Here is a 25,852-nt window from a genome sequence, read left to right as displayed (position 1 = left end):
TCCAGATTGATGTACCCTGCAAAATTATCTTTCAAAATTGATGGAGAAATAAGATACTTTCATGACAAAGAGCACCTTAGGAACTTCATGAATACCAAACCAGCACTCCAAAAAAATTGAGACAATATCCTAGGAAAAGACAATGAGGATCACAACCCCAGGAAGCCCAGCAGAATGAATCCATTGGGCATGACAAGAAATTAAAAGCAAAGGGGGAGAATCCAACAAACAGAAAAATTCATGACAATAATAAATCAATATGTACGAGTTATAACTATCAATGTTAATGGTCTCAATTCACCATTCAAAAGAGACTGGCAGAATGGGTCAAGATGCAAGATCTAACAATATGCTGCATACAGGAAACACATTCAATTCAAAAAGAAACTCATAGTCTGAAAGCTAAAGGGTGAAAAAGAATACTCCATGTGACAGGAATCCAAAAAAAAAAAAAAAAGCAGGAGTAGCTATCCTCTTTGCAGATCAAGTGGATTTCTAATGAAAATCTGAAACACTCTGATCCCAAGAATTTCAGATAAGGGATAGACAATTTGTATATACAAATCTATTGTGAACATGTGTTTTCATTCCTCTCAAGTAAAAACTTAAGAACAGGACTATTGGTTCTTAAAAGTAATACAAGAAATTTCTATATTGTTTTCCAAAATGGTTTTGTCATTTTACATTCACATTACAGTATTAGAAAGTTCTAACTGGTTCACAACTAAGCTGACATATGTTGTTTTAAAACTTTTAACTACATCTCCCTAATGAGTGTATAATTCAATCTTGTTATTGTACTGATTAGTATTTTTCTGATTCTAGTGTTGCACACCTTTCCTTATGCTGTACTGGCTAGTTATCATCTTCTTGTGTCCACTTTTTAATTGGGTTGTCTATTAATGAGCTGTAAGAGCTCTTTATATATTCTGGTCATAGGTTATATGCATTATTAATATGGTCTGTCTAAGGACTACTTTTAATTTTCTCAATGATGTCATTTAAAGTTAATTTTGATGGACTCTCATTTATCAGTTTTTTTCTTTTATACATCATGTTTTTATATCCTAGGAAATTTTTGCCTACCCTAAATTCATAAACATTTTCCCTTATAATTTCTTCTTAAACCAAGAAATATTATGTAAAGGTGCAAATTTCCAATGATGAATGTCATTATATTGTATACCTAAAATGTACCAGTGATTAAAATGAATAATTGATCATGTGACATAGGAAGAAAAGGTCCACAGGGGTAGGGGAAAGGAAAGAGAAAGGAAAAATTATGAGAAATTAAAAAAATGGAAACAAAGTCTTTGTAAATAGGGAAGGGTGGAGGGGTGAAGGGAGGGCAGGGAATGGGGAAAAAGTAAGACACATCATGTAAAGGTTCAAGTTCCCAATAAGAAATGTAAATGTATTGAATAACTAAAATGTACCAATAAAAGAATTTAAGGAAAAAATAATTTATTCTTAAAATTTTATAGTTTTAGTCTTTCATATTTAGGTTCATAGATCCTTTGAAGTTATTTTTATGTATGGAAATAAAGGGTTGAGGTTAATTTTTTATATAAGGATACCAGGTGTTCTAGTGCCATTTGCTGGAAATACTGTCTTTTCCTCTGGTCTTGAATTGAGTTTATGTTCTATAAAATGTTAATGTTAAATAATTTTTCAAAACTCAGTGGACCGTATATGAGTGGTTCTATTTCTAGATTCTCTGTTTTATTCCAATGATCTATATGACTTTCCTTATACCAACACTGTCTTGATTACTGTAGCTTTAGAGGAAATCTTAAAATTAGGTACTAAATGTCTTCCAACACTTTTTTTTTTACTTTTCTAGGTCCTTTGTACTCCTACATAACTTTTAAATTTCAATATCCAATTCTTCACTTATAGAAAGTATACATAGACCTGAATTTTTATATATACCTTGTGTTTTCTAATCCTGCTAAATGCAAATACAGGTTCTCGGGGCTCCTAGAGATTTCTTAGTATTTTCTCTGTAGATGATCATTTCATCTACATATAAAGATTTTACTTCTACCTTGCCAATGCTATTCTAATTGTGTCATTTTATTGCCAGATTATTTTGGTTTGGACCTAGGTTTCAAAGTTTAATGGACAGATGAAGAGTAGGCATATCTGCCCTTGTTCCCCACCTTAGGGAGAAAGCATTGTATCTTCTCCATTCATATAAGGCATTCTCACTGGAAGTATGGAGTACATGTCTTTAATCTGTTGAGAAGGTTCTATTCTACTTCTAGTCTCCTGATACCTTTTACCATGAACAGCTGTAGAATTTAGTCCAATACTTTTTCTCCAACTAGTGACAGGATCATATGGCTTTTTCCTTTCCTCTGTTAAAATGATGACTTTTGGGGGTGGATCTTCCAATGCTGAACCAACACTGCCATCCCTATAACAAAACCACTTTCTACATACTGCCAGATCTGACTTCTAATAGTTTGTTTTGTTAAACAAATTTCTATCTATGTTCATACTTTTTTCTTCTATTAATTTTATCCAGTTTTAGGATTAGCACAATGTTGAGTTCCTAAAATGAGGGGAGAAGTGTTCCTTCTTTTTTCTGCTTTAATTGTTTGATATAATTCATCAGTTAAAATGTATATGAGCCTGCTGTTGTCATACAGGTAGGTTTTCAAGCTAGGAATATACTTTCTTTAATAGGTGCTATTCAAATTTTATATTTCCTCCAGAGTTAGTTTCATTAATTTGTCTTCAAAGGTACTTCTTAGAAGTTGTCAAATTTATTTCAAAACAGATTTTTGTAATATGCTTTCTACATCCTTTTAAATTCTGTAAAATCTATGGTAATGTCTTCAAATCTTGATATTGTAATTTTAAAAATGTATAATTGATATTGTGTAATAGGAAGAAAAGGTCTAAAGGAGCAGGGGAAGTGGGAGGGGTAGGGGAAAGGAAAGAAGGGAAAAGAAAAAATATGAGAAAAGAATCAACAAAAGAGACTATATCAACGTAAAAGCTTCTGCACAGTAAATGAAACAATCAAGACAGTAAAGATATAATTTAGGGAATGGGAGAAAATCTTTGCTAGGTACTCTTTTCACAGAGGATTGATATCTGGAATAAATAAAGAATTCAGAAAGCTAAACATCAAAAAATATCCATTAGCTCTATCACTAAACAGGTGAATACATTCAACAGACAATTTTCAAAAGAAGTACAAATGCCCAATAAGTATTTAAAAAAATGTTCAATATCTTTAGGCATGAATAAAAATATTACATTGAGATTCCATCTCATCCCAGACAGAAATGGTATCATAAAGAAGAAAAAAGAAACAATGAATGTTGGCATGGATGCAGGAGGAAAGAAACCTTACACTGTTGAAAAGTAAACTAGTACAACAACTATGGAAACTGAGAGCAATTCCTCAAAAATATACAAAATAGAAATACCATTTGATCCAGCTATACCACTATTTAGTATATTCCTGAAAGTTTTAAAGACTGCACATTATAGTGATACAGGCATACTCAAGCTTATAGCAGCACAATTCACAACAGCTAAGCTGTGGAAATAGTGTAGATGTCTGTCAAAAAAAATGAATGGACAGAGCCAGGAATGGTGAGGTATGTCTGTAATCTCAGCACATGGAAGGGTGAGGCAGTCTGTTCCAAGCCAGTCTGGGCTGTATAGTGAGTTCAAGGCCATCCTGAACTACATAGCGAGGCCCTACCTCAATTTTTAAAAAAAGAAAAGAAAAGAAAAAGAAAAAATACACACACACACACACACACACACACACACACACACACACACACATATATATATTACAGCCATAAGAACAAAGTCATGTCATTTGCAGGAAAATGAATGGAACTGGAGACCATCATGTGAAGCAAAATCGTCCTGTCTCAGAAGGTGAAATATCAAATATTTTCTCTTACATGAGGAATCTAAAACTCAATGTACTAATACAATAAAAAAGAAATGTAGGCAACTATAATGTAGACTTTTAGAGATAGAAAAGGAGATCAGGGATATCCAGGTCGAAAGAAAGAGAGGGGGATGAAAATAAAATGTTATATGTATGTACCAATATACCAAAAAAAATTTTACATGTCAATAAAAAAGGAAGCTTAACATGTTAATGTCTGCAAGTTATCCCTAGGAAGAGTGGATATAATGGAGGGGGTTATACAAAGAACCCACAAATATGATTACATCAAATTTTAAAAAAAATTTCTGCACAGTAGAGAAAAGAGAGAACCTATAGAATGGGTGAAAATATTTGCAGTTATTCTTGTGATAGAGGATTAATACTGAAAATATATAATGAACTCAAAAGTTCAGCATCAATAAAACAAATATCTCAATCAATAAATGGGCTAATGAATGGAACAGATACTTCTCAGAAGAAGTACAAATGATAGGTATAATAGTAAGTATATGAAAAATGTTCAACATTAATAGCCTTGTGGAAAATACAAATCAAAATTACATTTAGGGTGTGGGGAGAAAGGAACCCTTCTCCATTGCTGGTGGGAGTGTAGACTGGTGCAACCACTGTGGAAATAAGTATGGAGATACCTCAAAGAACTAGGACTGGAGGTCCCATTTGACCCAGCTCTTCCCCTGCTGGGTATCTTCCCAAAAGAATTAAAAGAATCATACCACAGTAATATATGTGCACCCATGTTCATAGTGGCACAGTTTGTAATAGCTAAAGCTTGGAAGCAGCCCAAGTGCCCATCAATTGGAAACTGGATAAAGAAGATGTGTTTTTTATAAAATGGAGTACTATTCAGCCATAAAGAGTCATTTATAGCTAAATGGATGCATATAGAGGCCATACTCTTAAGTAAAATAAATAGGACACACATGTGTAAATACCGAATAGTTTCACTAGTGTGAGAAACTGATAGTGTAAACAAGGGTTAAAATGATTAAAATGAATAATTGATAATTTGAGATAGGAAAAAAGGCCCAAAGATGAAGGGGTGAAGGGAGGGGAAGGGGAAAGGAAAAACTATGAGAAAAGAAAAAAAATGGAAATGATGTGTGTGTAAATAGGGAAGGGAGGAGGGGGTGAAGGGTGCACAGGTAATGGGGAAAAAATAAGAACCAAGATACATCATGTACAGGTACATCACCCAATGATAAATGTAAATGAATTGTATACCTAAAATGTACCAATAAAAGAACTTAGAAAAAAAATTACATTTAGATTCCATTTCACTCCAGTCAAAATGACTATCATGAAAAAAACAAAAAACATAAATCCTTGTGAGAATACAGGGGAAAAATGAACATTCAACACATTGTTGGTAGAAATGTAAATTAGTACAAGCACCATGGAAGTCAGTAGGGAGGTGCCTCAAAAATTAAAAGTACAGATCGACTGATCCAATTACACCACTCCTCAGCATATACTTGAAAGTATTAAAGTAATCATACTATAAAGATACTTGCATACCTATGTTTACTGTAGTAGAACTGTAGTAAGCTATTTAAACAATCTAGGTGCCTGTCAACTAAAGAATGAATAAATAAAATGTTATTCAGCCACAAAGAAGAATGAAATTATATTATTTGCTTGAAAATGGATGGAAGTGGAGTTCACCATGTTACGCAAAATAGACCAGACTCAAAAAGACAAATATCACATGTTTTCTTTCATATATGCAATCTAGAGAATAAATGAGTGATTACATAAAAGTAGACAGCAGGCAATTACAGAAGACAAAGGAAATTAGGGACGGGGAGAGAAAGGCAAGTGGGTGGTGGAAATGATCAAAGTGTATTATATGCGTGCACAAATATGCCAAATTGAAACCTATTAATCTCTACAATTAATATGAAATAATAAAAGTGGGAAAAAAATCATATTAGAAACAAGACAAAGATGCTAGCTTTCAAAACCAAAATTGTACAGGAAGTTTTAGCAACAGAATTAAGACAAGAAAAGGGGTAAAATGCATACAAATTACAAAGAAATAAGTGAAACTATCACTATTAGTTTATTACATGATAATATATATGAAGTATCCCAATAATCCAAAAGAAAACTAATAGGCCTAATAAATGAATTCAGGCAATCACAGAACACAAGGGTCAATATAAAAAATCAGCCACATTTCCATATACTTGTAATGAAAAATCTGAAAAGAAAAATAAAAGAGAAATCCTATGTATAAAAGTAATTTAAAATTTATACTTGAAAACACTGCAAACAAAGAAATCAAAGAAGAATTAAGTAAAAAGGAGACTTCCTCTGTTTATGATTGGAACACAATATTTTCATGTGGAAATTTCCCCTATGTTGATCTATGGATCCAATGCAATCCCTATGAAAATTACAGCTGTCATTTTGGGTATGGGAGAGTTGATTCTCAAATTCATATGCAACTTTAAGTGTTTCCTAATAGCCAAAAGAATTTTAAGAAAAAAAAACAAAGTTGAAGGCCTCACACTTTTCACTTTCAAAACTTACTACAAAACTATAGCAATTAAAGCAGTGTTGTAGTGGCATATGAGCAGACAGAAGGACCAATGGAATACAATTCAGAGTCCGTAAACAAACTACTACATTATGGAAAATGCATTTTCAATAATACTAGTAAGACCACTCAAAGGGGAAATAATATTCTTCAAAAAATGGTGCTGGTACAACTGAATATACACAAATGTCAAAGGTTGAATTTGGACCCTCATCTTATACAATTCACAAAATTAACTCAAAATACATCCATGATTTAAATATAGAATTAAAATTTAAAACTGCATAGAAGAGATCATAGAGATAAAGCTTCATGACCTTAGATATGGTAATGTTTTCTTAGATATGATTAAAAAAGCATGAAGTTCAGGAAACACACTGAACTTCATCAAAATTAAAAACTTGTGCATCAAAGGACTTAATCAAGAAAGTGAAATGACAACCCATAGAATGGGAGAAAATATTTTCAAGTCATATGTTTTATAAAGGTCTAGTGTCCAGAATACAAGAATGAAAATTATACAATCCAAAGTTAACCCAATTAAAAGTGGAAAAATGCTTGAATAGATAATATTTCTCCACAAGACCCCCCCCCACACACACACACAATCTCCATAAAAGAAATGTACTGATGGCCAAGCAACCATATCAAAAGATGATCAACACACCAGCACATCATTTGTCATTAGGGAAATGAAAATCAAAACTACAGTGCGATATCTATTCCCACCCACTAGGACAACAACAAAACACAATAGCAGGAAGGTTAGTGTTGGAGAAATTGTTAGTGAGAATGTAAAATGGTACATATAATCTCTGTAGAAAGCAGTTTGGCTTTTCCTCAATAAGTTAACATAGAATAACCACATGACCCAGCATATAATCTCAATATACCTTCGATATTAGCATTTCACTGGGTGGGTAGATTAGGGAAAATTCCTTAAAAAGCCTCCATAGAAGGGTGAGAAATAACCAGGTATTCCAATTTCAACATTTTTTTTTAATTGGTTTATTGGCCATTATTATATTTTTACAGGTATGATGACTTTTCAAACCTCTATAAAATGTTTAAAGGTACTGATGTTGACTGATTTGAAAGTTATTTTATGATATATTTAAGTATATTAGTAGTTTATCATGCACACTGTCATCAGACACTTTTATGCAACCAAATCTCTTAGTCTCTTTTATAGGTTCTCTTTTGTTATTATATATAGGAAGGTCTTTACCATGCTAATGTTATATAAATTTTTACACAAAGAACACCAATTATGCTTCTAACAAAGGGAGAAAAGGATTCATGAATAAGTTAATCTCATCTGATTTTAGTAGCTTTATGTTTTGAGAGGAAATCAGAGCTTATTTCCTCTAGTTATCCTGAACTATTTCATCCCATTCTCTACTACAAATTTTCACTTTTTAAAAAAGCAAACTGTTTCTGTAATAAGCCTGTATTTTCATAACTCTTGAATTTAAATTTTCACTTTATTCCAATTAATAAGCATATTAATACATTGGGAATATCACTAAAGTCAGTGTACTTTTTTATGATGGATTTCCAAATGGAGATACTTATCCCATAAAGTCATGTTCTTTCTCAAATTGAAGACAAACATTTTCCCCCATAGGTGGCATTGTCACCAGTCCACTAAGACAGAAGAAGCTTTCATCATAATGTAGATGAGCTCACTGCAACTTTTATCCAAGAAAACCCTTCTAGGAACATGATGTATAATTTGATATAGACAATTTAGATTCTGACATAATTCCTTTTCTTAAATTTCAGACTAATACTTTTGACAAGCATCATTCAAGATTGATCACACATTCCAATGTTATAACTAAATGTTATGCACTTAAAGTATAAATCAATCTAAATTAATTACTTGGACTTCTGATTTTAATTTCCTCTTGGTTTGTGTACAGTGAGACAATTCACTGGATGTTAGTATTTTAGTTCCTCTGATGTAACTATTTCCTCTTAAAAATTAATAAATTGATATTCTGGATTCTGTGAGTCTTGTGACCTTAAATATGAGCTCTCCCCATACAAATGAATCTTATTTTTTTTTCATGAGGAAACTGAGATTCTGAGCTAGTATGGCTGAGAACCAGATATCGTGTACTCCTTCAAAGTCATCAAGGTATTGAGTACTATCTTGTGGACACATATCTGACCCAGCAACACCATACATACCCTCGCCAGGTCAATAACTTTTTCTATTTTGAAACTAAAAGAAAACTACCTGACAGTGATAAAAGAATATTGGTGTCCCCACTCACAATCAATTACATGGATAGGAAACTAAAGGTAAGATAAAATGATAAAATTAACTGGAGAGTCCAATCATTTGTGTGAGTTATTGAGATAATATCTCAGAACACTCACAATGCTTAAAATGTACAGTAAGCAAAATGGTGTTTCTAATACCAGAGAGCAGTAATCTCAGAAATTGATATGAAAATGACTCCATATGTTACAAAAGAGATACAAGAAACTGTTGGAGAAGAGGAAGATTATTTAATACATGATTCTATATTATGTGAAAACTTAGGCCACAAGCTTAAAAATCTTTCTATGTAAATTAGTGCTTCTTCTCCCACCCCTTAAAAAACATTTATCGAGACACCTACTCTTTCTGGAATTTGCTCACATGTATTGAGATTTTTGATTTTTCAAATGAGAAAAGTATTTCAACACTATTAACTGAATGTGCAAAAATGAGTTGTCATAGTGTGCAATTAATAGCTCTGCAATTGCTTTTGTAGAAAGTCCTGCTTACTAGATTGGCCCTTACCTGAAATCTGGGAACTTGGATTAAAAGAGCATTCCTATCATTACTAGAACTAATTAGAATGGATAAATGAGCCTAAACTTTTTATGAAAACCATAACGTGTATGCTAAATACCTTCTTACTTTCTTCCTTGGATTCTGGAATTTGGCAGGCAGAGGGTACTTACATTAAAATCCCCCAATAAAATCTTGGACATTGATTCTTTAATGAGATTCCTTAATAGAAAACATTTCACACAGGTTATCACAACCCCTTGTTAGGAGAATTAAGTGTATCCTGTGGGATTCCACACTAGAAAAGGATTCTTGGAATACTGAGCCTAGTTTCTTCTATATTTCATACATTTTTTTCTCTTTGCTGATTTGGCTTCATAGCCTTTCAATATAATAAATCACAGCTGTGAGAACAACTACAGCTGTGAGTCTTAGAAGTTTTACTACTGAACCATTGAGTCTGTTAGTGGTCACTGGATATTTTTGACATTTCTCCATAAATTTGAATTGTCTTCCTAATATAAATGTCTATACATGGGCTTCCTATTTGTGTTTTGCTTGTAATTTCCTGAATCAGTTTTGTACTGTTTTAATAACAATAGGTTGACAAAATTTTTGAGTATCTGTTTTATTTTCAAAGTGTTTTGGACAATTCAAATCCTTATGTGCACACAGAAATCCATGGAATCAGATGTCCATGAAGATTTCTTGACCCTCTAAACTAATAACCTGTAAAAGTCAAGTGAAAAAAATCTATAAAAATAAGAAAAAAAAATTCAACTTGCTGTGAACACATGAAAATAGATTTAACCTCATCAATAATATTAAAACAACAATGAAATATCACATTTATAAGTAAATAACTTAAAAATAAAGAATATAAGTTGATGGAGTCATACACACATTAAAAACACTACATACCAAGCTCGTCATCCGTTTCTAGAACAAGTTATTTAGTCCACAGCACCATCTCACAGGAAGAAATCTGCTTGAAGCACCATCTCACAGGAAGAAATTTCAGGCGCATGCCTGAAATCCCAGGACTCTGAGAGGTTGAGGCAGAATTGCAAATTAGAGCTCAATCTGGGCAATTTAGCAACTTGGGGAGAGATTTTGCCTCAAATAAAAATTAAAAAGGGCTGGGAGATGTAGCTCAGTGCAAAGGCCCTTGGTTCAATTTCTAGTACTGGAGGAAGAGGAAGAGGAGGAAGGAGATAATGGCAAAAAAAAGACATTAAAAATGATGAAGAAAACAAGATGAAGATGAAGAGGAGGAAGAAAAGGAGGAGAGGGAGAAAAAAGTGAAGGAGGAGGATGAGAAAAGAAGAAGAGGAGGATGAGGAAGATGAAGAGGAGGAGAAAAAAGAAGAGGAAGAGGAGGAAAATGATGAGGAAAAGGAAGAGGAGAAAGAAAGGGAGGAGGAAAAGGACGAGGACAAGGAAAAAGAGGAGGAGGAGGAGAAGTCATCATCATCTCTGCTTGATCCTTCAGCAAAGCATGACCAGTGACCAGAACCAGCATTGAACACTTGGCCTAAAGATACACAAAAAGAAAAGGAATGATCAGAAATGTTTTTGCCAGAACATGATTTCTGAATGCCTGTCCAATCAAGTAAGACAGCTATCCACTGGAGTGACAATATTATACCATTAGTTTCAGCTATGGGCTCAAAAGAAGGGAAGAATTCACAGTCAGAGGGATTAGCAATGTCATCATGAAGCGGGTAGACAGCCCTCTAGAAAACATGTGAAGGATGGTGATATAGTTTGGATTTGAACTGTCTCCCAAAGGCTAAAGTGTTAAGAGCTTGATCATCAGCCTGTGTGCTACTGGGAGGTGGTGGAATCTTTAGGAGAAAAGGCTTAATGGAAGGAAGTTAGGTCACTGGGGGCATATACTTCAAAAGGATATTGAGACCTTGGGCTCTACCTCTTTCTCTCTTTGGTTCCCAGCCACCATGAGGTGAGCAGCCTTGCTTCACCACACACACACTCAGCCACAAAGTACTGCTTCACCACAGGTCCTAGGGCAATGGGACTAAGCAGCCATGGATTAAAACCTCTCAAACTGTGAGCCACAGTAAATATTTTCCTCTTTATAAGTGTTTAACTCAGGTATTTTGTCACAACTACAGATAACTAACAGAAGGATAGGTCTTTCCCAGACAGAGATTATAGGAAGCTGGGGATGACTGATAGGTAAGGACAAAGTGAGTGAGAATGGTGGCTCTTCCATGCACAAAGGAACTATATGAATAAGATGTGGCACAAATAATAATTCTGTAAAGCCTATTTTTATATGTAAAGGGTTATATAGTGTACATATTGCCCCAAACAGTATTAGATACAAAAAAACTTCAGAGATAAATTCTAAAGTAAGATACAGACAACCTCTATCTTAGATGAACTATTCCTTAACTACAGAAAGAACAAAAGCTACCTAAACTCATTTACTGTACCTAACATCACAAAAAGATGAGAAAATTACATGATAAAAATACAAAATCATATGTCAATAATATTAACGAAAAAGAATGAAAAATTGGCAAGGCAAACCCAACAGTATGTTAAAAAGTAATTAAAAATATTATTATATAACTTCAAGGAAGATAAGCATATCCACAACTGTAGACACACCCACTAGTCAGAGATTTTAATACACACTTCAATAGCCAGTACTGACAAAATGAAATACACAATAGAAGACCTAAAATATTATGAACCAACTAGACTTAATTAACACTTACAGGATAAACAATAGAACAATACACATTCTCTTCAAGTGCATACGGAATAAGTATCAAGATCGATCACAGTCTGGAATATAAATAAAATCTCAATAAACTTAAAGGATTCAAGTAAAAAAAGGACATTTTCTGGCCACAGTGAAATTAAATAAGAAAACTGGAAAAGCTCCAAATGCTTGGGAATGACATAACACACTTCTAATAATTCTTAGATCAAAGAAGAAACCTAAAGATAAAATAGTAATTTCAATTGAAGAATAATGAAAACACAATATATCAAAATTTGTAGGATGTAGCTAACAAATGTATTAAGAAAATTTATGGTACTAAAATGCCTATATTAGGAAAAAAGGTCTCAAATCAGTGGCTTCAACTCCTACTTTAACTAGAAAAAACAAGCTAACTTAAACATCTAATAGGTAGAAGAAAAGCAATATCAAAGCAGAAATTAATGAAATACAAAACAGAAAACAATAAAATCTATAAAACTAAAACCCAATTCATTGAGAAAGTCAATAAAATTGATAAGCCTCCAGCCAGAAATGTAAAGAAGAAAGAGAGAAGACTCAATTATTAAGATAAGAAATAGAAGAGGTGAAATGATCAGGTAATCAACAAATATAAGAATGGTAAGTACTAGAATGTCAAGGCTGTGGGGAAACAGGCAATGCAATATATTGCTTCTGTAAATGAAAATCTGTAGTACCCCTTTGGAGGTAAATTTGAGAATAACTAATAGTACACATGGACTTATCATTTGACCCACAAGCTCCAATTCTAGGAATCTATGAAGATACCCCTGCAGCCACACAAAAATACATTTGCATAAAGTTATGTCTTTAGAATTGTATACAATAACAAAATAATAGAAAAAAATTCCTTTGCATAGGAGTATCATTTAAGATAGCGACACAATGGAATACTATACAGTTATAAAAAGGAACTGGAAAGATCTGTATGGATTCTTTAATTTCAAAACTACAAGTGCCAGTAAATAGAGAGGTTGATGTATTAAGACTTATTTTTCCTAAATATATTGTCCCAAAGAACTGATACTCTGAGGCTGTCTTATAAAGCCAAACCCTAAGTGATTAGCACAAACAAGGGAGTGCCACCAAGATTAAGTGTAAATGACTAAGTCTAAAGTACTGACCATAAAACAAATGATATCAAAGCATTCATAAAGGAGAATCTGTGAGACAATCCACAAAGCAGTTTGTATAGGTGGTTTTCAGAAAGACCCTCCTCAGAAGTTTATTTTTTTTAGGGGAAGAGAGCATCAGATCGATGGAAAGTTGTTGAGAGCACAGTGGGATGGGGCCCTTTCCAAACCTGACATCCAAGGTAGACTCTCAGAATGATGGACCCTGTGGCTGAGATCAAGAAATCTTCTTAAGTATTGAAAACTTCAGACTACTCCACTGAAAAATCCTACGTAAAAAGCCCAAAGCACTTGGGTTCCCTCCCCTTGAATCCACAAGTGGTGGTTGAAATACAGTTAATATTTAAATTTTTAAAATTTATTAGTGTCTTAGTCACTTTCCTTGTCACTGAGACACAATACCCCATACCCACAACTTAAAGGAGGAGAGGTGTATTTTGACTCACATTTTTACTCCATAGTTTGCTGGCTCCAAGGCAGGGTAGCATGGCAGAGGGGCATATGGTAGCAGAGGAAAAAGTGCCCACATCATGGTAGCAGAGGAAAAAGTGCCCACATCATGGCAGCCAGAAGGAGAGAGCAAAGGGAGGAGGGGGAGGGAGATACGTCCTTCCAAGTCAACCCCACCTCTTCCAACCAGACCCCATGTCCCAACACAAAGCCAACTGGAGCATCCCAATAATCTAGACCCCATCCATAAGCTCCCACCTCTGAGTGCATGAGACTTTGGAGGACATCCAAACTATAAAATACAGTAAAAGACAGAATGCCATTAATCCTTCTCAAATACTCCCCTTGCTTCAAACAATCTTATCCTATCACTCTTGCTACTTTAGCAGTTCTGGAATTCCTTTCATGAGTGTCATTATGATGTATGATTAAAAAATATGGTGACGCTACTCCTCAGTGCCTTCTAGCAGAAAAGCAGGCTTGAAACAACATTGTGGGGTTAATCACCCATGTTAATCACCGAATCTGGCACCATGTGACTTCTGGCTCAAAATAACAATAAAAGATAAATGTTTTCAATTGATTCAGGACATCAAGGCAACCATGACAGCACTAGTAAAGTCATCATGAAGGACTTCCAGAACTGCTTCAGAAAGTGGCAAGAATGATGGGATGTTTTTTGAACCAAGAAGGAGTATTCTGAGAGGGATTGATGGTGGTATTTTTTAATTTAATAAATTTTTTTAAAATTTAAGCGTCCACCATATTTGTGATGATGTATTGTATGTCTCCTGTTACTCCAGATGTGTGTTCTAGCCAGAGTGAAAGCCAGATGTGTTCCTCTTACCACCACCACCCCTATGTTTGAGCTGGCCTCAGCCATCTCTACTGCTGTCACTATGTGAGACAGACAGATGGTAGACCGTTCTGACAGGATGGGAGGAGACTTACTGCAGCCCATGATTCTCATCCCCACTCCTGCCTTTTCAGATCTAGAGCCACAGGTGTTTTCAAATTGTCACTTTAATGTTAGTTTCTCCACTCTGGGCTCCTGAAGCCAATTCAGTCTACATGCTATCCCCACCCCCCACCAAGAGTCACAAAGAAAGGTGTAGGAAAGATGTTCAGAGGGCAGGATGGAGTAGGTGGATCCAAGGCATTTCTCACACGTATTTCCCAGCCTTGTGCCCACCTCCTCCAATAGTCAAGAGTTGTTTCTTTGCCTGAATGCTTCCTTCAGGATGGCTCCCCACCTCTTGAGCTTGTGAACAAAATATAGGCCTAAGACACTCATAATTTTTAAAGGATTCTTTCCTCTACCAACAGATGCTGAAATTGTGGTCACCTGAGAAATTAGTTTTCAAGCTAACACAGCATGGGGCAACACCTCCCTATACACCTACCCACTTGAACATTCTACCACTCATACCATCTGTCTTAATCTTCACATGCATGTTCTTACTGTCCTTTCTCCACACAAGTAGACATATTTCTCTGTTGGTTAAAACAAGAGCCTGGTCACAGGAAACACTGTCAGCTTTATATGACCACAGCTTGTCTGCAGCAGCACTGCAGCTTGGATGGCAGAATCTTCTATCTCTGGTGAAGACAGCTGAAAGAAGGCTAGTGTAGGAACCAAAGCTTCTGGCCCTAGGCCTGGGCTTTGCTCTTTCGGCACACTCAGCCTGCTAGGAGCTTTTCTTAATGATTTTGGAGATGAACTAATTTTTAGTATTTTGTACAATGCTTGTATGACATACAAAAGAACACACACACAGGATTTGTCTTGAACATTATTAGTAAGCAAATCATTCAAATTCCAATTTTCAAAACCAGAATGATCTCTGATAACATCTGTATTTTGTATAGAGACTTTGTCCTAATTCTATTGTTTATATACTAGAACCAGGTGGAAAAAAATCTCTGTGCCCTGAGACAAACCAAAAATAAGTCACTATGTCTGGTTCTTTTACTGAGTGAAAAAAATCTTTGTGTATTTCCTCTTAAAGTAGATTCTCTCTCCAACCAAATCTATCCCTGATTTTTGCTCCTGTCTGAACACACATTAACTGTTGTGAATGTAAGAAACATTGTATGAGATGGACTCAGAAACTTGGGTAATTTTATAGCATATTTTCTTTAGATAACCTTGTAGTTTTATTTGGTAAGCTAGTTTTCAAATTAGTCTTTTGTACTTTATTCCTTCGCCATTTTTTGAATATTTGTAGAATTTTCTATAATCAAATAACATATAACTTGCCTGATCTCTTCCACTTTTTTTAAATGGGACCACTCTTTCCATGTATGATGCCAGCCTTCTTTAAAAATTATGAAAAGCATGAGTTATCCTAGTTCATTTAAAAACCTATACATCATCCCTTTTAATAGTTGTATGATATTGCCTTAACACTTGCAATGAGGATCAACATGACTGAACCACTTTCCTGACTGAATTTTTGGTGCTTGCCTGTCTTACTCTTATCCTTTTAGGTAACACTGAGGAAATACCTGTAAGGTAACAGCAAAATCCAACTTCTCAGCTCTTCAAAATTTACACCATCGTCTATATCCCTCAATTACTCCTTCCACTCAATCCAGGCAGATGGATACCTCTCTCTCACAGAACACTTTTCCCAACTCCATGCTTTTCTTTGTATTGCCAAGTTCTTTCCTACACTTTAGAGTCCAAATTAAGTGAGTCCTTTTCTCTGAAGCATAAATGTCAACTGTAACCTTTAAGATTAAAGATGAGAAACTTTTATAATATATTGCACATATGATTATCACTGACTATTCGCATTATCTTTACATTTTGTTTGTTTGTTTTGCAGTATTGGGATTGAATCCAGAGCCTTCACACTGAGCTACAATTTCACACTGAGCTACAAGCCCAGACTTTTTTTTTAAAATAGTCTCGCTAAATCACTAAATTGCCCAGGACAGGCTTAAACTTTTGATCCTCTTATCTCAGCCTCTCAGAATGATGGGGTTTACAGGCATGCACCACCATACCCAGCTTGTATTTTAAGTTCAAGAAAAAAAGGTGATTTCTGCTAAATTTCACAGAACTTTATTGAAACACAAACAAGAATAGGATACCTACTCATTAGAACAACAATCAGAGGGATAGCTTATTTATGATGCCTCAGTTCACTGTAAGCTCAAATACTAAATATTATAATCTGGGCAAGACAAATATCAAGTGTGTTTTCAATTATAATATTCACTTGGCATCAGAAAAATGATCTAGCTTGCACAAAGATTTGGATAAAAAGCGTCAGCATTAAATAGGTACACTGCAATACACAACTATCTATGAAAACCAAAGCATTATTCAACAATCATAACTCAGGAACATAATGACAATCATACGCAAGCAACTAATCATACTAATTTTCTTGGTCTGCTTCAGGATCATTCTGATTGTCTATTTTGCTTTGCAGTTGCTTGGCAAATTTCTCAACCTCATGATATATAGAAATAAGGGGCTCAAGACTGAAATCATCATCATCATCATCAATGAACACTGTATCTTTTCTGATATTGGTACCAATATTCTCAAATATTGCAAGAACAATTTGAATATTGTCATTTGTCTCTTCCCTGTAAAACAAGCCCATAAATTCTGACACTGCTTCAGTACTGAGTAGCTCTTTCATCATGATAAAATTTTCAGACAAATTCAGCAGCATTTCCAGAACATGAAACCTCGTTTTGTTATTGCCAGTAGCTAGTAAGGTGAGAAAGCCAGACATATAATTGGCAACCAGTGTGTGGTAGTCAGTAGTAGTAGTGAGATATCTAATCATCCTTAATCCAGACAGCTGCTCAGGGGAATCCACACTGTAAGCAAGGGTTTCCTCACACACTTGACATACGTATGTCTGAATCATGTTTAGATTTGGATAAGATGGAGCCGTAAGAATCATCTCTTTCAAAAACCTTGTCTTATCTCTGGAGGATGGATAATTCAGCAAGGTTTCAATAAGTGAGACAACACCTGACTCCCGAATAAAATCTCTGGTAAATTGAGAAGCCCTTCTCATACCCATTGCAATTTTAGATATTTCATGAATAAAAGGATCCTGAATTCTGTCCATTAATAAAAGGAGCTCTTCAAACTCTTCAGAATCAATTCTAAGTTCACACTGTATGCAGTTGCAGGACCAGCTCTCAGACTCTGCACTCTCTTTGGCCCTAAGATGCTCTCGAACTTCTTGGACTGACCGGTAGGATGGGTCATACTGAAATGAGAACTCAGGTTCAACATGAAGGAAAGACTCTTGCTCTTCATCTTCTGCAATACGCTCCACATGCCTGTTTTCCCCAAACAGTTCAGAGAACAGAGGGGCCGCTTCTCTTGGAAATATAAAAGAGCTTAGAGATGGGAAGCCAACTCTACCCCATGGACCGGGTTTGAACTGAATAGTGACCTCCTCCCAGCTCTGGGGTCTGTGTGAAAGGTCAGGTTCCTCCTTAACTGAGCCCCAAGACTCACAAGTAGCCCTGAACACAGGGCTAGGATTTGATTCAAAATGGGCCTCATCTCCTATCCAGAACCAGGACCCCACTATGTCCTCCTCATCAACTAATATCCTAGACTCACAGTTGGTTCCATCATCAGTCCCATTATTCACCTCATCTGTAGCTCTACACCAAGTCTCAACAACTTCTTCTTCATCATCTTGTGACCTGCACTCACAGGTAGCTACAGTTCCAGTTTCCTTAATGGTCTTGTCTGTAGACCAGAACCAGGCCTCAACAATCATTTCTTCATCATACTCTGGCTTCGATACACAGCACATCCCTGCTTCTATATTGACTTCTTTTTTAGCACAGCAGGACTCCAAAATTGTTTTTTCTTCAGTTTTTGACCTGGTTTCCTCTACTGCCTGAGATCCAGCTTCTATGTTAGCTTCTTTAGGCCAGAACCAGGATCCAACAATGATTTCTTCCTCCTCAGTCCCAGTTTTGGACTCAAAGGTATCTGCTGTAACTGCCTCCAGACTAGTTTCTTGTTCCCAGAACCAGGACCCAACAATGACTTCCTCTGCATCAGCTTTGGAACTGTATTTGCTGGAAAACCCAGACTCTGTAACAGCCTCTTGCTTACCACAGGACCTAAAAACAGATTCCTCCTCCTCAACTCCTAAACTGTTCTCTTCTCTACCCTCTCTTTGTGCCTCAAGTCTGTCCTCTTCCTCAGACCAGAACCAAGAACCAATAATGTCCTCCTCTTCAGCTTCTGGCCAGGACTCCTTTCTATCAGTAACCTCTATAGTGGTGTCTTTATCTTCTTTCCAGAACTGAGACTTGGTCATAGTCTTCTCTTTAGTTGGTAACATGGCCTCTTGTCTAATCTTATAATCTGTACTGCCCTCTTCAGCAGCCCATAACCACGACCCCACTAGGGCCTCTGGTCGTGTGTATTTTCTAGACCAGAACCTTGAATCAGCAATGTCCTCTTCCTCCTCTGCTCTAAATTTCCAGTTTCTTCTACTGGCATGATACATACAGGGTTCCTCTTCTGCCCAGAAGCAAGACTTATTAGTATCTTCAGTTTCCGCCATAAATTTGCATCTAGCACCAGCTCCATACTTCATATTGGCCTCTTCTCTGGCCACAAACGAAGACGATATAATGGCCTCTTCATCCTCCAGGCTAGACTTGCTGTTGACTGTAGACTCCTCACATGCATCTACTCTGGCCCAGAACCAGGACCCAAACATGGGATCTTCCTCCTCCTCAGCTCCTGGCACATCACTGCTAGCTTCCGTTGCAGAATCCATAGAAGTCTGGTTTTCAGACCAAAACCAGGACAAATACATTGTCTCTTCTTCAGATTCTTGGCTAAATTCTTCTCCAACCCCAGCCCCAATACTGACTTCTCCAGCCCATAACCAGGGACCTATGACTTCTTCCGCAGACCTTGGCCTTGATTCACAGCTGATCCCAACATCAGATTCTCCACTGGCCTCATCAGTGCTCCAGAACCAGGCCCCAAATATCGTCTCTTCTTTGGGCTCGGGATTGACTTCTTCACCAGCCCAGAACCAGGAACCAACAATGACCTCTTCATCATTAGCTGCTAGTATAGATTGAGAGGTGGCCTCAGCCCCCATTTCTATACTAGTTTTCTCCCCATCTCCTAAACAGGAATTGTCAATAAGCTCCTTGACCTCCAGTCTGGATTTGCTGCTGGACCTGGTCTCCATACTGACCTCTTCTTCAGTCCAGAACCAACTACCAATAATGGACTCATCCTTTAATTGTGGACTGGACTTTATGCTGGGAACATCCATCAGGCTGGACTCTTCTGTAGCCCAGAACCAGGTCTCAATGAAGGTCTCTTCCTGTGGTCTTTCTTCTCGTTTGTCCCTGGTTCTGGCTTCTTCCTTTTCCATTGCTTGGGCCCTGGACTCTTTTTTGGTGTTACACCTTAAAAATGTATTACCCTTTTCCTCAGGCCAGAACCAGGACTCTTTTTGATTTACATCTGTAGACTCAGTCATGGTTTCAATGCAAGCTTCTTGCTTGGGACTGTAACGGGCCCTCTCATTGGTCTCTTTCCTGGTTCTAGGTAAGGTACTATATTTGGTCTCTTCTCTATCCCAGAACCAGGACTTCATAGCATTTTCATACTCAGACCGAGGACTGAATTCGATATTGACTTCTTTCTCAGACCTAAACCAGGATCTGCTATTAACCTCTTCCCTGGATTTGGACAAGGGATTGGTCTTCTGTTTACCACAAAACCAGGACGTCTTAAGAGACTCATCCTCAGAACCAGAACTACTAGACACAATATAGAGATCCTGTTTGTTTTTGTGCCTAGAATAGTTAGTTGCCTCTTGTTTGGACATGTACTTGGATCTGGTACTGGCTTTTATCCTGTTTCTAGGATGAAATCTTCCATTGACCTCTTCTTGACTCCAGAACCAGGAATTCACAGATTTGTCTACCCAATTGAAATCAGAATTCTGAGAAGGCTTCTGTTTGGATATATGCCTGGGATAACTCCAGGGCTCACTATCAGTCACTTTTCCTGACACAAATGAAGATGGGAATCCCACTTGAGAATGAACCTTCTTTCCAGGAAAGCTTTCATTGTCTATATTAATCGATTCTCTATCCATAAACAGGCATTTAGTATTAGCAACTGACCCAGAATCACTACTGACCCCTGGAGAGATTATGACATTGATTTGGGACTCTTGCTCCATCTTTGATATTGATTCAGGCCCAAATTCACTCAGGGCCCAGGTCTGGGCATCATCTTTGGATCTTGACTCATGGATCTTTTTAATTTTATACTTAGTATATACACTACCCATTGCTCTTGCTTCAGTTTTCGGCCATGTTCCAGGAACAACCTTGGTCTTGGTTTTAGGCCTCGCTCCAGTCATTATCTGGGCCTGGGTCCTAACCTTAGGTCTGACCACCAGAGGGACTTCATTCTCTATCCCAGCTGCACTAACAACCTTTTCCTCAGGCTTCTTTTCATGTTTATCCTCGGTATAAAGCTCAAACTCTGTACGAGTCATGATACAAATTAGAAAAAGTTATATTCCCCTCCTCAAACCACAGGAGTAATTGCAGCCAAAGAGCAGTCAGAGCACTGTATCCTTACACTCTGATCATTTCAAAATTTAGACTATAAACTGAAAAGCAAAACTGAGGCTTGATCACCAATTCAGCATTCACTGAGCCTCCTACTAAAGCATGGTCTCACTCAATTATGCATACACAAGGCAGAAATACAAGAAGGTGAGAAGGGGATTGCTGGATGGTTCCTTGCTGGGTGCAGACCCGTTGAGGGTGATGGCCAGCAGCAACTCCAGCACCACCAGAGCTGTCACTGGAGGTGGATCTACGGAGAGAGAACAAAATGGGGAATTGAGTCCCTCATCCAATTGTGCTGCCTCACGCAGAGACTTACATGGACAGATTGGTGGTGAATGCCAGGTGGAAAAATTAAACTATGAGAAAGTCTCTCTGTCCCTCTTGCCTGCTACAAAACAGGTATGGAGATGGTCGGGGAGTGTGTTGACAATGGAGAGGCAGAGAAGCCCCGTGATGGGACCCTAATCACCCCTGGACCCCACCACAAGTGGCTGGTCTCCACTACTCCACCCAAAAGTGAACCCTCACCCATACAAACCTGCACGGGTATGGTGCAATTTCCACCTCTTTTCTTTGTTCAAGTGATGTTAAGCCCCACAGCCAACTGCAGGGGTCCTACAGACAAACATACAGGAGAGAATGGAGTCTGAGTGCTTAGGAGATAACCATGTACCCTGGCCCAAGGAAAATCTCTCTCTTTCTCAGTTTAAGGGTCTAATCTCTCTAAAGGGTCCTATCTCTTGCTGTCAGGTCTTCTCCCAGTCACAGTCCAACCTACACCTACCTCAACATTCCTATATCTAGCAGGAAAAGGACAAGGAATGCTGTGGCAATGTGAAAATGCAGCAGAAAGTAAAAGTGTATGTGGTCCTACGCCCACTTGGATCAAAGCCACCCGCAGCTCTTTGTCAGTAGCTGTCCCCTGCATTGGCCCCCCTTCTCACCAGCCTCCAGAGATTTGAGCCCGTCTCCTCCTCTTTTGTTTTGCTGAAGAACTGATCAGCCTTAAAGCAGGCCTATGGGCAAACAGATGAAAAGGTTAAGACAAGTCAGGAAACAGTGATAGCAGCTGAGCTTGGTGGGCAGACCAACATCAACGACAGGAATCTCCACGTTATCTCTTTCAGGATTTGGGGACCTGCTGCTTTAATATTCTTGTTTTATCTGGTCCCTGTTGCAGTGTTCCACAGGTAAGAAGCCTTCTCTTGACTTCATCACTCTTCCCTTTACTTCCACCTCCAATTCTGATGATCCACCACTAGGTGTACCACATTCCCTTACCCTGCGCAGCATAAAACAGGGGAGGGGCATAGCATATTCCAGAAAGCAAGCTGTGAAGTTCTATTTACCGTTCCCTCATCAACCCCCTCCACAAGCCAATCTTTTCAGGCCCCCAATTTGCGGCACACGAGGTATGTGTGGGGAGGTGAGGAAAATACCTGGGTCGTTGTTAGAAAAGATGAGATTAGGAGGCACCACCGGAAGTCTGATTTGCCCTGGTCCCGGTCACCCCACCCTTATCTGGGTCTCCATTCAGTGACTGGTGCCCACCCCCCAACCCCACACACCTCCAAAGCTCCAGGCCATTTTCCTGCTCCTGCTCCTGCTCTTTCTCAAGCCTCTCCTCTACAGATGCGCACCGTGGCCTGTCTGAATTCACCAGACCTACCGCGCAGACAGGAGTCTCTGACATCAACAGGAGCCTGTGGGAAGGGACAGTACCCTGGACACGGGGGTCCAACAGGCCCCGTTCTGGAATCAGGGCCTGACAGCAAAGGTGACTCACCTTCCGCCCTCCGGGCTGGACACAGAGTTCGCACGCCAGCCCCAAGTCTTCCCGGCGGCCTACACGGATGCCCCCGGCCCCATCTGCAGCGCCGCCATTTCTCCCGCAGCGCCCCCCCCCCCCCCGCCACGGCCCTCTCCAGGCAGACACCGTGGAGGGCTGGGCGCGGGCGCCTGGGGAGCGGGCCGGAGAGCAGTCCCAGCGGCTGGCCTCAGGACGACCCCACACAGCCTCTCTGGCCTCCCTCTGCCCAGGGCCGACCCGCGCCGCTCACCGCCTCCTCACCGCCAGGGGTCCAGAGATATTGCGCACCTCTCTCCGGGACCGGCTACGGCCGGCTCGCCTCCTCCCTGCCGGGCTGCCAGTGCACGGTGGAAGGCCAGCCCGCGCCCCAGCACACCCCCACTTGCCTTTATGGGCTCAGAGCGCAGGATGTCGGGCTAGCCCTCCTCACCTGTTCTCTCCTCTCCTCTGGCAGCTCCGCACTCGGCTCCCACCGCTTTCTGCTTTCTGCTTTCTGCTTTCCGCTTTCTGCTTTCTGCTTTCCGCTTTCCGCGCGACCAGAATTGCAAAGGAGCGTCCCGCTCCCAAACCTCCGCACCAAACCCGCCCTTGCTGCGCAGGATGCGCTGCAGCAAAAACCACTCGCTTCGCCCCGAGGGTGTCGGGAAGGGGGGCGGAGGAATACTGCGGGCAAGGGCTCCACGCCCCCTCCCAGGCCCACCTTAGTTCCGACAGGGAAGTGGGCGGGGCCAGGGCCAGCCGCAGTCTGACGCGAGGCTTAGAGCCGGCCTGCCTCAGTAGTCCCTGGCGCGCCCTAACGTGCCGATCACTAAGGTGTCTGCCACCCACGCTACTACACCATGTGGGACTGGCGGGCGGCTCTGGGCTGCGGGGCTGCGCGGGGAGGGGGACAGCAATGTCGGCAGGTTGACAGCAGCAGAGCTGGAGGCAGCAGCGGATGGATACCAAAGCGCCCCTCTGTGAGCTGCATTGCAGTCTGCCCAGTGCTTGGCTCCTCCTCTCCACACCCCCTCCATTCTGGGCGCTAGTGGGAGGGGGGGTTGCCAAGGACTGCAGGCCTGGCGGGGGCTGGAGGGGGAGAGGCGATAACTGCGCAACACACAGAGGAGAAGGCTCTTCCATGTTTGTCTTTCACTGCTTCTCCAGCCTCCTCTCCAGAAAGGTGAGGAAGGCCCTTCTGCTCTTTGGGGAACTGAAGTGGGCGCACCTCGTGCCTGTGCCTGCTCCTCTTTCAGAGGAAGGCTGACCTAGACCTCTAGCCCTAGGAAACCAACCACTGGTCTGCTCCAAGAGTCATTTTTTCTGCCATCCTGATCGTTTCTCCATTCCAAATGGGAATTCATTTAGTCATTTTGCTGTCCCCACAGTTACCCAAGAAAGAAGGCCTTCCTCTGTCAGGACATGCAGGGGTCATACAGTCCTCTTCCTTTGCTGCCCAAGGGCCAGGTGTCAGGCACCAGGTGGGACCTCAGTCCTGGCTCCCAACCCACTGTTCTTTGAAGTTTCCTCTTTCCATTCTGACCAGGCCTTTATGACATTTGGCAGTGTGGAAATGTGAGGCAGACTGGAAGCAGCTTGGATCTCAGCCATAGCCACCTGTCTAGGCTCACCAGTCATTCCCAGGTGAAGGACTCCCTTTCTCAAGTCGGAATTCTGAGTGTTTCTAAATCCTTTCCTTTACCCCCCATTCTTCTACTCTTGAGCCCTTCTTTTCTCTGCTTGCTGCATGAGACAAATGGGGCACAACAAAATTGATTCGGTAGCTGCTGTCCATTCAAAAACTCATTGAAATGCCTCCCTCATCATGTTTGTCAGAATAATGTGGCTCGAAAGATATCCACATACTATCCCCTAGAACATGAAAACATATGTTACCTGGCAAAGGACAATTAAGGTTGCAGATGGAATGAAGGTCGCTGGTCAGTTGCATTTAACATAAAATTATGCTGGATTATCCTTGCCAATGTAATTGCAAGGGTTCTGTAGAATCTCTGTGTGGAGGGAGGCCAAAGATACAGTGTCCCAGTGAAGCAGCCTTAGAAAAACTAGACAAGCCGTTGTTGGCTTTGAAGATAGAGGGGAATCTCGGAGCCACAGAAGCTGGAAAAGACACAGATTCTCCCCCAGAAACCCGGGAAGGAAAACAGCTCTGCCAACTCTTTGGCTTTATTGCAGTGAGAGATTTCCTTTCAGATTGCCAACCTTCAGAACTGTAAAGAAATAAATGTTTGTCATTTTGAGCCACCAAGTATTTGTTTTGTTTCTCACCACTATGGCCACCAACCTTCTGTTTCACAGGTATGTCTAGCACTACACCATCATAAATTCTCTAATAATTTTGAAGCTTCGAGCATCTTCATATCAAGGTTATTTACTGACAAAGGAATAGTTCTACATAAGGCTGACATATTTACCTGTTTAAGCCTGATTGTTTTGGATAAGTTTCTGTCAATTCATTTATTGTAAACAACTAAGTTAACTAGATATCTTCTAGGTAGTTAGCGGCAACCCTCCAGGCATCAATAGGAAAGACAATCCAGACACATCCACTGAAGGTCAGCATTATAAGAAGAGAAAAAGTTCTATACTCACATACTTCCCCTACAGATGAATAGCAGTGATTGATATTCTAAATAGGCATCAATCTCCCTAACCCCTTTCCTTTCTGGAAATTCCTTGTTCATTCTTTATATGCTGGCTATGTGACTTGTTTATCCATTTGATCCCAATTTAATCAATATTACCTGGGTGCCTTTACTTATAATCTTATTGGTTGATCATAGT

At 39.2% G+C, this 25,852-nt stretch overlaps 2 protein-coding genes across 8 annotated transcripts in view; both read right to left on the bottom strand.

Moving 5' to 3' along the window:
* Positions 1–24,213, bottom strand: part of LOC101698781 (uncharacterized) — a 31,537-nt gene extending 7,324 nt beyond the window's left edge. For 2 of the 7 annotated variants that reach the window (XR_015445591.1, XM_087196684.1), the window contains exons 1-4: positions 23,499–24,213; positions 22,827–22,961; positions 22,203–22,274; positions 21,797–21,873 (exon numbers count right to left, since the gene is read on the bottom strand). Coding sequence is in view for 6 of the 7 variants with exons in the window: in XM_087196684.1 (XP_087052810.1) it covers positions 21,846–21,873; positions 22,203–22,274; positions 22,827–22,961; positions 23,499–24,190 (927 nt within the window). In the remaining variant the exon portion in view is untranslated. Of the gene's footprint in view, positions 1–16,682; positions 21,506–21,796; positions 21,874–22,202; positions 22,275–22,826; positions 22,962–23,329; positions 23,403–23,498 lie in introns of those variants that run through there. The other 5 variants (XM_087196683.1, XM_087196687.1, XM_087196685.1 and 2 more) reach the window with 5 other exon arrangements.
* Gprasp1 (G protein-coupled receptor associated sorting protein 1) lies at positions 16,683–21,179 on the bottom strand. Its single transcript, XM_087196682.1, has one exon. It carries the CDS (start codon positions 21,177–21,179, stop codon positions 17,025–17,027), a length of 4,155 nt encoding a protein of 1,384 aa, XP_087052808.1. The 3' UTR covers positions 16,683–17,024.
* Positions 24,214–25,852: the final 1,639 nt, after the last annotated feature.

The sequence above is a fragment of the Heterocephalus glaber genome, unplaced genomic scaffold (genome assembly GCF_053883595.1).
Source record: "Heterocephalus glaber isolate CG9 unplaced genomic scaffold, H.glaber_assembly_v1.0 deba00001613, whole genome shotgun sequence".
Taxonomy (NCBI): domain Eukaryota; kingdom Metazoa; phylum Chordata; class Mammalia; order Rodentia; family Bathyergidae; genus Heterocephalus; species Heterocephalus glaber.
This window is presented reverse-complemented; position numbering and strand designations above follow the sequence as displayed.